The following is a 17,616-nucleotide window of genomic DNA, read 5'->3' as shown; positions in this document are numbered from 1 at the left end:
ATAAAACTATTTGAGATGTTGACTTAAATAAGTAAATGAAAACTGTATCTTTGAATATCATGTGGGAAACATAAATTATGATAAGCACTTTTTTGGAGATATTTAATTTTCACATCATTAAAGTTGATTGGTATATGCTGGTGGTACATAAATCAGTGCTCAAAATTAGTTCTGAAACATTATTTAAATTCTGCAGATTGGAGTTCTCCATCTGAATGGATTGTATTATCCACATTAATGTGATTAAATTATAAATCATTAACAAATGAAGGTCTAACAAAAAGAATTCTGATTTGGTAATTGGAAGAATTTTCTTATCATTTTTTTTTCATTTTACCTTGTGGACTGATATTTGAATATTAATTTTTACCTGGAGATTTCACAGTACTGCTCAGAAGTAGAGACTGGCACTCCTATAATGACCCAGGACATGCCCATCACTCGGCTTCAACAGCTGCCATGCCAACAGCACGTTCGACTTTTGTCCTAGCTGTGGTAACATTTTCCAAAAGGCATTTCAGTATATCTTTTTACAAGATACCATTTTAAAATAATCCTAATACCATGCATTGACATAATCATTTTTAAATTTGACTGTCTAAATTGCCTCAAAATATCTTCTGGTTAGTTTCATTACCTAATTGTTAGTTATAGAACATGGTACTCCTCAATAGGAAATTGCATATTCTTTTCAAATACATACAGAGCATTCGCCAGAATAGACTGTGTTTCAGGCCACAAATCAAACCTTAACAAATGTAACAGCATTGAAATCATATAAAGTAAGTTCTGTGACTGTGGTCCGCTTGCTTGAATGGGATTCAGATTAGAGCCATAGAGAGCATTGGAATTTGTTGTTTACTAATTACATCACGAAAGGCAGATCACCAATTTCTTTGAGATCCGGTTTCCTTGACGACGCTGAGAGAGCCAAGTGGGCAGAGCCGTAATTTTTAGTTTATCAGAGGGACCAAATTAGATAATACTCAGCAAATAATCTTAAAATTACCAGTAATTCATAGCCTTTCATGTTCTCCTCTTTAGAAACCTAAATGTGTGGGGATGGTTCCTCTCACTTTAATTTGTTGCACAGTTTTCATATTCCTCAGTAGCTTTATAAATAGTTTAAGCACTAGTTACATACCTCAAGCAAAGGGGAGGTTTTATGTTATGCTCGTTGATTCGCATTTTTATACCACGCAATTCTAATTTGCACCTGATCTTCAAGTAAGTTTGCCAAACACAGCAACAAACCAATGACTTTGTTCAGGCTTCGGTTGACATTGCCAGGCCTTCGGTGTTATTGAATGGCAGTTTTAAGAGACAAGGGGAAATCACTGCCAGCATTTTATCTCTAGCTGGTAGTCGCTGATGAATGAATAATTCAGGTTGTCTGCTTTCTGTCTTCTTCAGTAATATCATCGAGACCCCTTTATACTGTATGGAGTATCTCTTGTTTATTCCAAGTTCTGTTTCAGTTAGTTATTGCAGACTCAGTATCCAGAAAGGGGGAGCAGGTAACACAAATCTATCAATCCATTCATGGAATGATAGGGACACAGGAAAATAGAGCGTGAAGGCCCCAGCAAAACATATGCTTAAATAATTTGACAAACACAATATTTCTGATTGGGCGGGACCTGGCTCAAAGGCACTTAATATGTTGCTCCTATTCAATTCTTCCTTCTTTCAACAAATCCAGAAGTATTCAAAGTCTTGAGATTTATTATACTCGTAAGGCATTGTTGTTGTTGTAGTTCAAAGATTATTTTCTATCTTGTGTAATGGTGTAGTGCCTCTAAGAATTATTCTCAAATTTTCACCCTTGCCTCCGTTCCTAACTTTTTTCTCCCTGTCTTTCCTACTTGGCCTGTTTTAATCTTCACTTTCGCTCTTGGAATCAGTCAAGTCATGGTTGTCCAGAATGCAAGGTAGAGTTTCTTTTCAGTATCAAACTTACCTGTTGTGTATAGAGTCACACTTTTTGTATGTTTATGTACATTTACCTAAACTGTAACGTAGGCTATAATTTATTTTTCAACACATTTGTTATCTGTTGCATTGCGACTTCAGAAAACTGCGCTGACAGTATTTTTAATAGCTTTCATAAATGTGTGCAGTAGGCCACAGAAAAGTAGAAAATATTAAAAGCACAGAAAAGCAAATAAGGAAATGTCAGCTCGAAATTAGAGATAACTGGATTTATTTATAATCTTTCTACTATAATTCCTTTAGCTTCTCATGTGGTAATTATAGCTTAATTTGTCCTGACCCTTCTATTACAAGTAGAAATATCTGTAATCACATTTCTCAAGGAATGAACTCGTCTTCTGGCTTTCAGGAGTCTATTCTTTTCCCTTACTTGAGCATGTTATTGAAGTATTCTGCTGCCTTTACACCTTCTGCGGTACAATGTTATGGCTGTGCAATTACAGGATGCCATAACCTACTTACTAATGTGGGTTACAATGGCATAGCAGAATCCTTTTTTTTTGTTTCCAAAAATAGGAACCTATTTTCTGATAGAATTATAAGCATGCTACATCAAATGCAGCATTTAGCTGGGAAAGCAAATTGGATGCCAACTACAGCAACAGGGTTACACAGATTTTAACCCCACCTAGAATGTATTAAGGGCATGGAATTCACTTTTATCTACAGCATTAAAATTTGACATCAACAGCTCTGACAGAGTGTTGCCTAAAAGAAATTGTTTCTAATGTTTTTAACATACACTTGTTTAAATATTACAAATAGAACTCATCACTATACATTTTCTAACACCAAGAAATTTTCCATTTCCTTGAAACCCTAATTATGACTAAGAGTATACCAGGTTCCTTCCACCACAGGGCAGAATTCGGGTACCCTGAGTTGGATATGTGCAATTAGTTCTGTTTCGAAGAGATAATGACATTTTAAGACAGACATTGTCAATCATGCTGTTCCAAATCTTCCTTCTTTCATCTAGAGGATTGGAGGATGGTTATTAAAATGATATTATGTTTAACCTAGAAGCTTCAATTTTGCAAATGTATTTAATCTTTGAAAGAATCTGGGATGTCTTGGATTACCATTCAGATCCAAACGTCATTTTCTTATCATGTCTTTCATCCAAAGGTCACTTTTATCAACCCTTGGAGATTGTCAGGTGAAAAGAAATTTATAGTAGCAAGGTACTGACAGTGTAACTTAGACTGTGGAAGGAAGTAAGCTGATAAGAACTTGGACTCTTTTTAATTCAGTCCTGTTACTTCGAAGATAGGACATTTCTCTGAAATATTTCCTATTCAACTCACTAGGAATAATAATAGCTCCCTTCCCAAGATTATTTTTGAAATATTTAAAATAATACATCAACAGTGATAAGGATAATGACAGGCATATGTAAGGTTGCAGTTAAATGAAAGTTGGTATTATTCTCACTGATGTTATTTATAACACTTTTCATGTAACTCTTGGCTAACTACGCCTGCATACATGTGTGTGTACAAACACATGCACACCACACATGAAAAAGATACAGAATGCTTGAATTACCAAGTGATTTAACAGTATTATTCGCAAAATAAAAAAACTTTAATGAAAGTTAAAAATGATCTTGTTTAAAAGCAAAAATTACTGAATTACCCAAACTCCAATTTTGCTTTTTTAGATTGTCTTTGTACTCCCCACCCTTTGATTGATATATACACGATCTCTGAAGGACCCAGTGTCAAATTGGTCATACGACAAAGTGAGAAACAGACAAGGAAGATCATGAATAATCATTGTCCCTGAGTCATTAAAGACTGGATGTGAGCATAGGGGTCCAAAGCGTTCTGTCTGCTTTTCTCTCACCAAACTATTTTTCTTTTTTCCATCTCCTTTAATAAGGTTTGGCAGTACTTGTAACTTTTTAATTTTTACTTAATGATTTAGTAACATTTTTACTTAGTCGTTTTACTAGAAGGTTGATATTCCTTTCATCATTGTTCACATGTCAAACTACCTCCCCCATGATACACGCAAGGCAGGAATAGGTGCGTGCGTTTACAACCTAATGGCCGAAACAGGATTTTATTTGAATAGCATTTTAAAGGAAAACTAAGAACCACAAGCCTACTACACAAATCCACTTAGCAAATATTTCTTTAGTGTAGTCTATGTGCCAGGCATTGCAAGGTCCTAGGGTTGGAGTGGAGACCATAACCAGGACCCTTCTCTCTGGGTACACACAGAGAAAAGAAACTGGAGTGGAGAAAGCACAGCATTCCACAGAAAACAGAGAGCTTACACAATGGATATGCTGTGCACTTCTTTTAAATTTAAGCAAAGCGAACTTGAAGGAGAAATTTTGAAAAGCAAACACTCAGGGATTCTTATACACAAAAGGAATTCTAAAAGCATGCATGGAAAATGCACATTACAAATAAACAGGGATTTCAACCCTTTTTGTATCAAAATTCATTTATTTTTTCATTCTATCTTGGCACTAACTTTTTAAAAAAGATTTATTCAGTTTTAGTGTAAAGTCAGATTTACAGAGAGAAGGGGAGAGAGAGAGAGAAAGATCTTCTATCCACTGGTTCACTCCCCAAGTGGCCGCAACAGCCAGAGCTGAACCAATCTGAAGTTAGGAGCCTGGAGCCTCCTCCAGGTCTTCACACTTGCGCGGGGTCCCAAGGCTTTGGGCCATTCTCAACTATTTTCCCAGGCCACAAGCAGGGAGCTAGATGCGAAGTGGAGCACTTGGAACATGAACGGGCACCCACATGGTATCCCAGGTGTACAACGCGAGGAGTTTAGCCACGAGGTTACCATGGCAGGCCTGCCACTAAATTTTTGAAGTCCCCTTGCATTCACAGAGAGAGCAGTAAAGGAAAACCAAATAAATGAATGTCTTCAATAATTCAGATATTTCATATTCTATGAAGGTAAATAAAAGGAAAGAATTGTATTCTCTGTTTTTTTTCATTGTTAAATTAATGTAACAAGACGTTAAGAACTGTTTTTTCTTCTGTTTAGAAGAAAATAAATGAACTTTACATTATTTTCTCTAACTGACTTGAAAGCACATCTATCTATGACAGAATGGCCAATGAAAATAAATGGAAAAAAATCAGTAAAAACTTAAAGGGGAAAATGGTATATTTTATAGATTTTATGAGATGCAAGGTGATACTTTGATTCATGTAAATACTTAGTAATGATCAAATCAGAGTATTAAACATTCATGATGTTTTTATTGAGAGTGCATTCTAAGTCCTCTGTCCTAACTATTGTGAGATATCTGGTAGGCATTTGACTCATCTAGATGAATTGTCTTTTATCTTATAGATATTAAATATGTTATAATTATCGTAATGTGATATCATTAATGCAAAGTCCCTATGAGGAACTGTAGTGTTTTTGCCAGCGGAAGGAAGGAAGAGGGATGAACTCAACTTTCTCTCAGCCTGTGCCTTGCTCATTCACGAATGTTCCTTGGCCACCTTCATTTTGTAAATCTACAGATTTGAGCGCAGCTATTAGAATTGTGTTAAATGGAAGCACGGCCCATTGGACTAACACAGGAGCATCAGAACCTGTTAGTGACAAAAAACATGTTTAAAGGAATGTCCCTGTGGCCTGTTCTGTTATATCATGAAGTCAAAATACAAAGAAAGCAGTTTCATTCAGGTTTGCAAAGGCCAGGCAGAACTGGAGCAACGGGTGTGTTCCTCCATCCTAAAGGCAATGGATGCTTCTATAACCTGGAGACAACTGGAGAAGAAAATTCAGTAATAAAATTAGCCTACTAATACCGTCTCAATCTTTATGCAATTTAGGTTATTCCTGAATGTACCTAGTCAAAAGTAAATATTTATAATAGCCTTCCCTAATTGTTCTGTAATTATCAGGATACATCATCCTAAATAAAAAGTGGCATACTCCTTTAAAAATGCACGTGTACATTGTATATATTAGGTATATAATTACCTGGAGAACTTTGAATGATACAGATGACAATATCAGACACGCCAGCTAACATAGCCTCCAGGTAAGAAAGCAGCCACGTTTCCTAATGGGCCCTTTTCAGTTGAGTTTGTGTAACATGTCTAAGAGCAAGTAGTCACATTCCCTGTGTTTGATTAGTTTTGTTAGTTCCTGTCCCACTCAGCTTCAGTTTTTCTTACCTAATAAAATAGAATAACAAAGCACGTTTTGTTAAGGAGATCAAAAGATCAAAATGGATACAGATGTAGAATGGAAGAAGTCTTTATTAGCCAAGCTTGGCAACAGCAGCTCCTGCTACTCCCCCAGGAACCAGTGTGCCACATGGTCAGTCAAGGGGTTGGTAAGCTCCCGTTGGCACTCAACAGCCAGGGATTCTTCTCAGACCCTCTAGTCAGCAGACCACTTTCTGGTTGAAGCCCAGTACAAATCATCCAGTCAACATTCGGCCCACACCTCATGTCAATCGGAAGCAGACAGCTGTGTGCGGAAACGGATACCTGTGACTAGCCGTGCTCAAAACTTAGTCAAGAAACCCAAATGAAGTCACATTTGCCCGCTGTGGGGTAGAGTGTTACCACTGTTGTGTCACAGCCTCACTCATTGAATAGCTGGGAGGATTAAATGAACACATAAAAACCACTTACATTTCTGCCTGTGAAAACCCTGGAATTTACAAATGTTAGCTACTATGACTTTAATGTGTTTACCTTGTCAATTGTTTTTCATGGAAGAATCATTCATATAATTGTGTCTTCCTACAGTTACGAAAGGTTTTGATACTTTACATTGTATTGGAGAGGCACGGTTTGTGGTAGAGTTGATGTTCAGTAAACTTTTACTAGCTCAGTAAGTGATACTGATAAAGTAGGTAAATATGAATCATTTAATAACAGTTATGAAATGGATTAGGAAAGGATGGTGACTGTTAAATCCTTTGGAAGACATTTCTACGTGACACATCCAGAATTTTGGTGACAATACATTGGACATAAATTCCTTTAATATTATTTTCTCATAATCTTAACACCCAATAGCAAAGTACTGAAAAACTTTAAAACTCATATACTATGTGTTTCCCCACTCCAAGTATACCTGCCTTTGTAGAAATTATCACGATAAGGTTGCAGCCAAAGTTTTCTATTAACTTAAGAGGGTTCATCCTAGGTTTTCATGTCTCCCTTTACCAAAAATAAGAACATAAAAGGCATATAGTTTACCAAAAAGCTTAAATTTTCTTATAAAATATTTCAAACATAATGAATAGTATGGAATACACTGTAAAATATGCATGTGTTGGTTTTCTGCTTTCATCAAAATTCAGCATTTTGCTACAAATGTTTACTTCAGGTTGTTTCAATAAAAGATATTTTACAGGCACCCCTTGAAACTACTTATCTATCCACCAAATACAACCATTAAATCAAATTTAACATTATTCACTGCAAGTTTTCTTTTGATATTAATGTAGACCAGATAGACACATGTTTACAATAGTCTTATGTTATTTCACATTATTTTGGTTTAATATTAAGATGCACCATCCACCTATAAGCTTTTTGAATTTCTACTTTGAATGATAGAGATGCATTTAATTAATTTCAACTGATGCTCTTTCGTGGAATGAATATATTCTATCCAGTCTAAATGAAGCTTTCCAAACAGCTTTCTTGTTTATAAACTAGAGAATTTTTCTAGGGTAAAAGTGGGAAAGAAAGAAGTGTATTTGTTAACTTCAACTTCACTAGATATTGACAAACTTACCTAAAAATGTTCCATTTATGTTGTTACTTTCAGAGGTTCAAATCCTGGCCCACAACTAAATGGAAAAAAGTTGGCATTCATGAGACTTAATGTCTGAGCTTCTTAATCGGACTTAGCCAGAAGCTCACAGAAATCCTAAAGCTCACACTCATTTACTTCAAGCTCTCCTTGCAGTACTGGAGGGAGTAGAGGCAGTTGGGGATATATTGTTGACAGCCCTCCTTCGCTGGCCCCAGAACTCGGATTCCTGGGGTGATGATATTAGGCGATGCTGGGATTTATCACCCTTGCATTTGTCTGGGCAGAGAATAAAACCAGAGACAGAAAGGCAGTATTTGGCTCTAGGAGTCTCTAAAAGTGAGTGATGAACTGGAGTTTGACTCCCAATAGCTTTCAACCATAATGAATACACGAATTAGTGGCTGGGGAATAAGACAGGCCATTCTAGGTTAAGATCATCCTTGAGACCAGGAATATGGCTGCTCTGACTGTTGGCTCAGAATAAAACTACAGATTACAAGCATGTGGACCCAATTCCTTAAACACAAACCAAAGTCAGGACCCTCAGACATAGATCGTCAGGACTCTGAAGCCCATAGGGGAAATATTGCCTAGGACCCAGGACATAAGCCTAACCAGAAGGTGCAGAAAAAGGCGTGAGAGAGAAAACCTTTGCCTAGGCCATTTGCTAATAGCAGACAGCAGGAGTCCAATTCCAGCCTGGACAGCTGGTTGATGTTCTTTATAGATGTTTTGCCAAGCTTAATTAGGAAAGGTTTGAGAAATGAGTTGTTTTTAAATATGTAGAATATAACTTCTAGCTTCTGTAGTGAGAATAAAAACTCAGGGATTAAATCAAATGCTCTAAGCTATAATGCATGCTCTAAGCTATAATAAGCTATAAATTTTTATTCAGTTTGTCAATTCTAACATAAGCTATTGGCATGAGCTAAGAATTTATGATTCTTTAAAACTGCCTTACAACTACATTAAATATCATACTTTACCAAGAATGTCAGAATACATTTTAAAAATTAGGTAATGAATTTCAGCCAAACCAACAGTCATTCTTCAACCTTTTTTTTTCAGTCAGTATAATCATTACTAATTTTTATAGAACAACTAAGCTGAAAGTCCATTTTGCTTTCCTGACATGATTAAACACAAAACTATTGGACATTAAAAATTAATTTATTGGTTAGGGGGTAGGACGGCACGAATGATGTTACCATGTAATTCGTTCCCTACATTCAAGATTTCTCAAATTTGAAGGTAGAATAACCACACGACCTTTTCACTGGGCAAAAAAACTCATGAGGACAAATAACACTGAAGGCATCCAACATATTCCTAAATTGTTATTACGCATTCAACCTAAAAGAAGATTTAAGATATGATGAAGATGAAATGATTGTTTAGTGATTTGAAGCCAGATATGTTATTTAAAAATCAGCAAGTCCTTCGGTTTAACTATGAAGTCATCGATCAAGGCAAATATTCCAGATAACTCTTTCTTCTCTTCCACTTCAGTGCTGAATACAAGAGAAGGACTAAATATGTTCAGAAAAGTCTTAATCCTGAGTGGAACCAGACAGTGATTTACAAAAGCATTTCCATGGAGCAGGTGCGTGATCATTTCTGTTTTAGACACTATATTAAGCTGACAGAAGTCTGGCTGTGGTTAAATGATTGAAACGTGGCATCTGAACCAATTTTGCTAAGCAAATGAAATGAGCCTGGTAAAACACACACCAAAAATAGTAGCCAGGAGAAGGTGTTTAGCCCAACAGTTAAAGGCCCCTCGGGATATCACATTTTTTTTTTTTTTAGTTTAAAATGAGGGTTTAAAATCTGGCAATATGTGGCTAAACCTTATAGAGAATGATGGCTTCTATGAAAAATTACCACTATGAGCATCTCAATGCAAAATTACCTCAATATGTTTTAGAAAATATATGTTTTATGAGCTTTCATGGTTACCAGTAACAAAATCAATAGCTGATGAGGTTGAATTCTTAAAGAATAAAAATGAACGAGGAGGATACATGCATACCTAATGGTTTATTTAAAAATGATTTGTTTTTCCAAGTAAGGGTTTTAATTTGTCTTCTAACAGATTATGAGAAATTTGGTTATGACATTGACTCTATATATAAATCATAATAAGATGTGTTCTTTATTTAAATCCACTTGTTATCTTTATCAAAACAAAGAGCTATATTCCAAATAGTTTATTTAAATTGACATTTTTGCAATGTATGAATTTCTTATATTTAAAAAGTATTTCTAGATTCTTCCCTTGAAACTGTGAGGTTCCTTATGTTCAAGCACTAGACTGTGAAATCATGATTGAAATTTGACATTCTAATAACTATAAATACACATGTTTTTTCATACATTTCCAAGTATTTTTACCTTATTGGAAAGCAATCATGTAAGTATGAATAAATTAGTCAGTTTTATGAGTGTAAGAAAATTCATCATGGAAAAAAAAATAAGGTTAATGTCATTTTTATTTGAACTGTAGCTCAAGAAGAAGACCCTGGAGGTGACAGTATGGGATTATGACAGATTTTCTTCCAATGACTTTCTTGGGGAGGTAAGCTGTTCGTTTCCTTCCCCCATCTGCTGCTGCCGCAAGTCACCACTTGCCTCAAGTACACAGCAAAACCAATTTCTCTAGCTTGTAATACAGCCTTTATTGAGTAAAATCCTTAAGAAGGTAGAGTTGATTGAGAAACAATTTTCACTCTGCCATTTGGTGCATTTTCTAGTTCCTTTGCAAGAATAAATATGCTGAGAGTCCAAATGAGATTTATGTAATCAAATTTGTTATATCATAAAATTATCTTGAATTTCCAAATATTTTAAGAAGCAAAACTCAAAATAGATTAATAAAATCATTTCATATAGACTTGGAGGAAACCATAATCACCTATTCATGAAATCCATAAACTGCTCTTTGCTTAAAGTAGAAGTTATAGAACAAATATAAAAAACAAATTTTCAGTCCCAACACAATGGCTCGGTGGCTAAAATCTGGCCTTGCAACTGTCACGATCCAATATGAGTGCCAGTTCATGTTGTGGCTGCTCCACTTCCCATCCAGCTCATTGTTTGGGAAACTGGCGTATGGCCCAAACCGTTGGGACTCTGGGGACTCTGCACCCTTGTGGGAGACCCAAAAGAAGCTCCTGGTTCCTGGCTTCAGATTGACTCAGATGCAGCCATTGTGGTCATTTTGGGAGTGAAACAAAGGACAGAAAATCTTTCTCTGTCTCTCTTTCTCTCTGTAGATTTTATTTCTTTGAGGAAAAAAAATTCACCATCCTAAGGATAGTGAATTCATAAAAAATAAATTTTTACCAGGAAATCTGAAGCCTATAAAACTGGATATTATTTTGTTACCAATTATATAATAAGTGATATCAAAGCCTACTTTGGTTCTTAAAGCCAGATTTCTTTTTTGCCAAATTACGTCATTTGGGGGTGGGTAATGAAGAAAGCCCCATCCTGGCCCAACTCCCTGGACTTACGTGGAGCTTTAGAAATATTCTAGCATGGAATACTGTGTCTAATTTATTGCATCATTTCTCATTACTCACTTACTAGAAGTTCCCACCAAGCTAAAGCAAATATTCATTTTGCTAATTTTCATTTCTCTAAATCTCATGAAATTTCAAATATGAGCAAACTGTGAAATGTCGCATGGCTTATGTAATACTTAACAAAGAAAAATATGCTGTCAAATTCGGTCATGATGCGGCACCTCCTCCTCATCAATTGTTAGTCACATCCATGTTTCAGGTGTTCATGCAGTGTGCTTTAAAATGGAAGAAATAAATTAGTAACTGCAAACGTTTGGCTTCATGGGAAGATTGACATGCCACGCCATCTATTTGCATGACATCTAGATTATTTTGTTAATAGTTAAGGCATAGTTTGCTTCGTATTTTTTAATTTGTTTTAGATGAGTAAAGTTGAATGTCTTTTCCTTTGATTGTTGAATATACCTGCTCTATTTTCCCGCCACTATGGTTCTTTCAGTTTTTGTTTGTTGAACTCTTGGTGCCAATAAGCCTTTGACTATAATATTTATTAAAAAATACTTTATGTCAGACCTTGCACAGTAGCCTAGTGGCTGAAATCCTCACCTTGCATGCGCCAGGATCCCATATGGGCTCCAGTTCACGTATCGGTGGCCTGGCTTCCCTGGTTTGCTCTGTTCCCTGGATTTGGATTGGCTCAACTCCCGCCATTGTAGTCACTTGGGGAGTTAATCAGCAAATGGAAGATCTTCTTCTCTCTCATTCTCCCTTTCTGTATTTCTAACTTTCCAATAAAAATGAATAAATCTTAAAAAAATCGTCATAGGGTTCAATTAAATGAAACATTTACTAAACATCTAATATGTACAAACATTGCGTCCAGTCTCATGGGTGAAGAAAAATAAGGAAGATAGTGTCATTATCCTTAACGATCATACTGGATACTTAGGTGTATATCCCTTCCTGAATAGATTTTAAATCATTGAAAAAAGTAACGTCTGGATTAAAGCTTGATCCATGCATTTAATTGATCTGTTGCACTTTTTGCCCAGGTATTGATTGACTTATCCAACACATCTCACCTCGATAACACTCCCAGGTGGTATGCTCTCAAAGAACAAGCAGAAAGCATTGATCATGGCAGGTCCCACAGCGGTCAGAGCAGCCAGAGCAGCCAGCAGTCCCCAAAGCCATCTGTCATCAAGAGTAGAAGCCACGGGATCTTCCCTGACCCATCCAAAGGTAGGAAAAGCTCAAGTTGAAAAGGTGTTTTGTCCATTTCTTCGCTCAGTGTCTTCTTCCAGGTGTGGATTTAACACAAACATTGAAAGAACAGCCTGTAGAATAGAGGAGCTTGTAGAATATGCATTTGTATTTTTCATGGAGAACAAATTAAAATCACCAATTAATTTATTGATCAGACATAACCGTCATTATGACTTAGGTATACTACTTCCAATAGTTTGACTCTGATTTTTCAGTACGGTCTTCTACCGATAAGTATAATTGAGCATCCTGGTTTTTACTTTTATTAAGTATGGTTTCTTGGTATCAAAGCAATGGCTATGTGAAATTTGCTTCTTTTTAAAAATATTTAGTTCATGTTAACTTTTTAATTGTCATTGTTTCCTAGATGTTGGAGTCAAGGAAATGCTTTAGGAATTATTGCTATTGCTATTGCCTAAATAGCAGTGTCAAAATTTGCCTGGCAATGTGAAAAGCATTTTATTTGAATGAACTTTTACTTTGGGAAGTTCATTGCCAACTGTCCTACAAGCACCGTTAATCTACATCAGAAACAGTTACTGCCTGCAAGAGATAACCATATGTTTTCTCCTCTAGACATATTGAAATATTTATACATGTTAAATATAGGATTAGATTGAACTACAGTATTGCTTCCTTGCCTCCTCTTCTAAGAAAAGACATCAAAATGAAATGTGTTCTGTTGTGCGTAAGAAGGTAAGTGGGTTGCAAGTATAGGTGTTCTAGGAGATGAGAAATCAAAGCCAGGTCCAAGAGGCTTGGGAATTGATATGGTAAACTATTGGCTAGAAAAGGGGACATTTATTATCATTTATGTCATTGTTTAATACTTTTAATTTGAGAGGCAAATCACAGAGAGAAGAAGAATAAGAAGAGAGTGCAAGAGAGAGAAGCATCTGTGTGCTCCCTTACACTGGGTTACTCCCCAGCGCCCACACTGACCAGGTCTAGGTGAAGCCAAAACTGAAAGCCAGGAATTACATACAGGTCTTCTACCTGGGTGGCAGAAACCCAGTCACTTGACCAGTCATCCCTGCGTCTCAGATCCTCAGTGGCAGAAAGCTGGACTCAGCAGCAGGAACCAAGCATCAAAACTAGGCACTCCAGTGCGGGATGCTGGTGTCATCCCGCCAACCACTGGTCCCTCTCTATGAATGAGTTTGCAGGTCACTTCTGGATGCTACTGACCCTCTCAGTTCTACCCTACATAACACACTGTGAGATGGGTAGCTTGAGATCTCCCTGTGACCCTTAAAAAAACAAGTGACCTATATATTCTCTAACGGTGCTTGAAACAATGACTCTACAATCTTCGTGCTTAATATGCCCTATATTAAAGTGACTCACACCGCTTCATCCCAGAGTTCACTGTCTTTGTTTAAAACTCCTGCAGCAATGTAGGCTCATGGTCTCTTTCATGAGCCCTGTTAGGAATTGTCAACGTTGCTTGGTGAAACTAGAAATTGATAGGTTCATTACTTAGATGCTGGTTGGAACATACTTTTTACAAATGTATGTCTTGTCAAAACTGTTGCCTCTTTGCCTTTTTCCCAACCATGATTCCCAAATATATAATTATATTACTTCATGGGGAGCAGTTGCACTCATAAGCTATAGGCAGAATGTTGTTGCAAATTTGTGTATGTTTTCCAATGACGTGCATGTCAACCTTTTGCGGTGGGAGCAACCATAATTCACATTTTACACCTTTTGTAACCAGACATGCAGGTTCCCACCATTGAGAAATCTCACAGTAGTCCTGGGAGCTCCAAGTCTTCGTCTGAAGGCCATCTCCGCTCTCACGGACCATCCCGCAGTCAAAGCAAAACCAGTGTCACTCAGACCCACCTGGAAGACGCAGGGGCCGCCATAGCCGCTGCAGAAGCCGCCGTGCAACAACTCCGCATTCAACCAAGTAAAAGACGCAAATAACTTCCTCAGCATGGCAGCTTAACGTTCATCTGTTGCCTTTCTTTCCTGCTGTCCTTCCTGTTTGCATTCTCTGTTTGGCATCTTTTGTTCATGCTGTTTTCTGTCCTTTTGTCTGTGTAAGAACAGTTGCAATACATGCATATGCTCTTTCTCATTTGTTTGTTTGTTTACATAGACTGCAATAAAACTGGCTGTTTCTCCTTTGTTTCCACCATCCTTCCAACCTGGCTCATAGTATTTGATAGCTGTGTCTATGATGTTTGCAGGCAAAGCAATGTTGTCCGTCTTTTTGTGTGCGCTTCAGTATTTTAGGATTAGGGAAATTATAAGCACAAATGGCTGCCAGTGCCCCACATATTGCATCAAATACACACACACACACACACACACACACACGCACACACACACAAGTATTTAGAGCACAATAGTGGTTAGACACCCAAAAATAGTCCAAAATTTTAGGCATAAGGATAATGTAACTTGTAGTGACATAGGGGAAAAAGATATTTCAAGCCCTGGTTAAGATCACTAGTAAATTATGTATGTGCAATGCTGTAGATTCCCATGGGTAGAACATCCTGGTGTTTTGAAAAATTCTGTGAAGAAAATCACATTTCTTATAGTCTCAAGAGACACATAATATTGATATATGCATAAGTATATGGGACGAGGTAATGTAACGAACCTCATTAATGAGCACAGTTGGGTCCATTCTCTTGGATTGCACTTTGTAGAAAACTGGTAATTTGCAGGTTAATTCTTTTCTTATCCACTGGAAATCAAGATGTGCTATAGATACATCAACATATAACAGTTCATATGCTTAATTGCTGTGTTATTATTTCATTGATGAAACCGTAGCCAATTGATACAATTATGTACAAACTTGATACATTTGAAAAGTATAGGTGCACTCTGAACGTGCAAGAGGTATTATTAGGTAGGTGGCAGAGAGAGATGGTTGCTGTCCTCATCTCCCCAGTGGTCATTTCCAAAGAAACAGCCAGTTTTAACCCCTTTAGTGCTCTGCATGTGATGTCATCTTGGCCTTTGAGAACACAACTTATTTTGAATAGAGCCAAAGAATCCTTCTGTTTGCATGACTATCATTGAAGCTGGTTCCATCTGAGGATACATACTCTGGGTTTCCATTTCACCCACACTGCCACAGCAGCACATAAAAGCGGTCAGTCTGATCAGGCCAGGAAGCAGCACAGACACAGCATAGCAGGAGTCCTCCCCATTCAAAGAACTCTATCTGATCATCTGCCTCCACCAGCCAATGGCGATCAAGACCAAAGCAAGCTAGCCCTCAGGAAGGTGCTGTCTGATGGGCCAGCCAAGCCAGAAGGAGGTGAGCAGAAAGACCCCGTTCAAAGCACACAGCAAGAACATTCCCCACATTTAAAGCTCTCATCTTTGACTTTTAGGAATTGTCTGATAGAATGTGTTTATCCACTTTTTAATGTGCTTTTGTGGGCATGGCATTTTAGGAGTTCATCATCACCGTGTAAGTCCCGAGATCAATCCCGTAACCTATTGATGACAGTGATTTGTATTTTTCTACGCATTGGCATCCCTTGACTTTTGTTGGGACGAGATTAACAGAATTCATATTGCAGAATGGAATGCATGCGACTAACCTAATTTGTTCAAGCATGACTATACATATGTGGCATTGTTATAAAAGTTTAACTTGCTTCCGCTTCCAATCAGCGTGCCAGTTGGAATATAGATCAGTCTGTGTTACCTTTTATTTTTCGTGTAACTTTTTGAAAAAAAAAAATTCAGTGGATTTTGGCCATTTTTCGAGGAAAGTAAAGGACAAATTGTTAATGCACTCATTGACCTTTACATGGTGAAAATTGTCTGTTGATCCTGTAAGCAGACATTTTCCACTCGTGTTCCATAGTTGTTAAGTGTATCAGATGTGTTGGGCATGTGACTATCCAAGTGCCTGTGTAATAAATAAAGTATCTTTATTTCATTCATAAACTGCCGGGTTCCGAGCCATTGTTATATGATTCAGTTCACAATGAGTGTGTCAGTTTTTTATTTCTCATTTGATGCCTTGTAGTGGAGTCGAATTATTGCTCCATTGGTAGGAGAGCTGCAATTATAGAACATTTGCGAGCGGAACAAGGTCCATGTTGGATTCATTAAAAGATAGATGAAAAATAATTACCAAATAAAATCAGTAAAATGGAAATAAATAATGGGATTGGGCTACCATAAGGAACACTTCCTTTGTTTCTTCCATTCCTGATATATTTTGTAATCTTTTCAGATTTCTGGATGAAGGAAGTTACAGTGCATACCCCTTTCCTTTGGGGAATACTCCTAACCTTGATCCCATAGAAATTTTCAGAAAAGCGAACATTCTTATATATGTTCTAAACAAGTCCCAAGCTTTTGTGTTTTTTTTCCCCCAAAAAAGTATGCCCCTGGTATTGAAAAGAATCAAGTAGGATAGTAATAAATAATAATTATAATAATTATAGTAAAAAATATAGTAAAAGTAATTATAGTAATAAATAATTGAAACACATACAAATTTTCTTTAAAAATAAAATAGCTGTTTAGAGCCTTACGTATGATCCTGCCCTAAAATACTTGTTTTCATAATTCTGTATTTACAAGCAGATTAAAATCAAGCCTGTGCTTTCCTATTGGAAATATGTAATACAAGTATTTGTTTCTTTCAAAGAATCAGGGATTTTTTTAAGGTGGTGGTGTAGTTAACAATAGACTACAGACCACTGAGATGTTTCTCCTATTAGCCATGTAATGAAGGAAGAAATTAGCTTAGGAAGAAGCCCAATGCTGAATGTGATCACCTACCCAGTTTATACCTTATTTCCAAAGCACAACTGCCTTTTTTCTTGTTAGACTTGCTTGTACTTTTTGAAGAACATAAATATTCCACCTCTCATCTCTTCTTCCATCCAGTAATTTCTGTTAATTTCTTCATGTGACTCAATCTCTTCCTTGAAACAGTTCATGAATTATAGATGGTAGATTCCTCAAATGCTTGCCTTATGTCACATCTTATTGTCTAATGATCATGATTTAAGTATTACTCTATAATATTTTTCCTAGGTATAGTTCTTAAAACTTGTGTTAAATTCTT

The 17,616-nt window shown here is 36.7% G+C and overlaps 1 protein-coding gene across 1 annotated transcript in view; it reads left to right on the top strand.

Moving 5' to 3' along the window:
- Positions 1-17,616, top strand: part of PCLO (piccolo presynaptic cytomatrix protein) — a 371,035-nt gene that overhangs the window by 304,578 nt on the left and 48,841 nt on the right. Inside the window, exons 16-20 of the mRNA XM_058657508.1 lie at positions 1,905-1,931; positions 9,271-9,364; positions 10,268-10,339; positions 12,341-12,530; positions 14,275-14,469. Of these exons, the coding sequence (XP_058513491.1) occupies positions 1,905-1,931; positions 9,271-9,364; positions 10,268-10,339; positions 12,341-12,530; positions 14,275-14,469 (578 nt within the window). The remainder of the gene's footprint in view (positions 1-1,904; positions 1,932-9,270; positions 9,365-10,267; positions 10,340-12,340; positions 12,531-14,274; positions 14,470-17,616) is intronic.

Source organism: Ochotona princeps, chromosome 32 (assembly GCF_030435755.1).
Source record: "Ochotona princeps isolate mOchPri1 chromosome 32, mOchPri1.hap1, whole genome shotgun sequence".
Lineage (NCBI taxonomy): Eukaryota > Metazoa > Chordata > Mammalia > Lagomorpha > Ochotonidae > Ochotona > Ochotona princeps.
The sequence above is the reverse complement of the archived record's forward strand: the minus strand, read 5'-3'. Positions and strand labels throughout refer to the sequence as shown.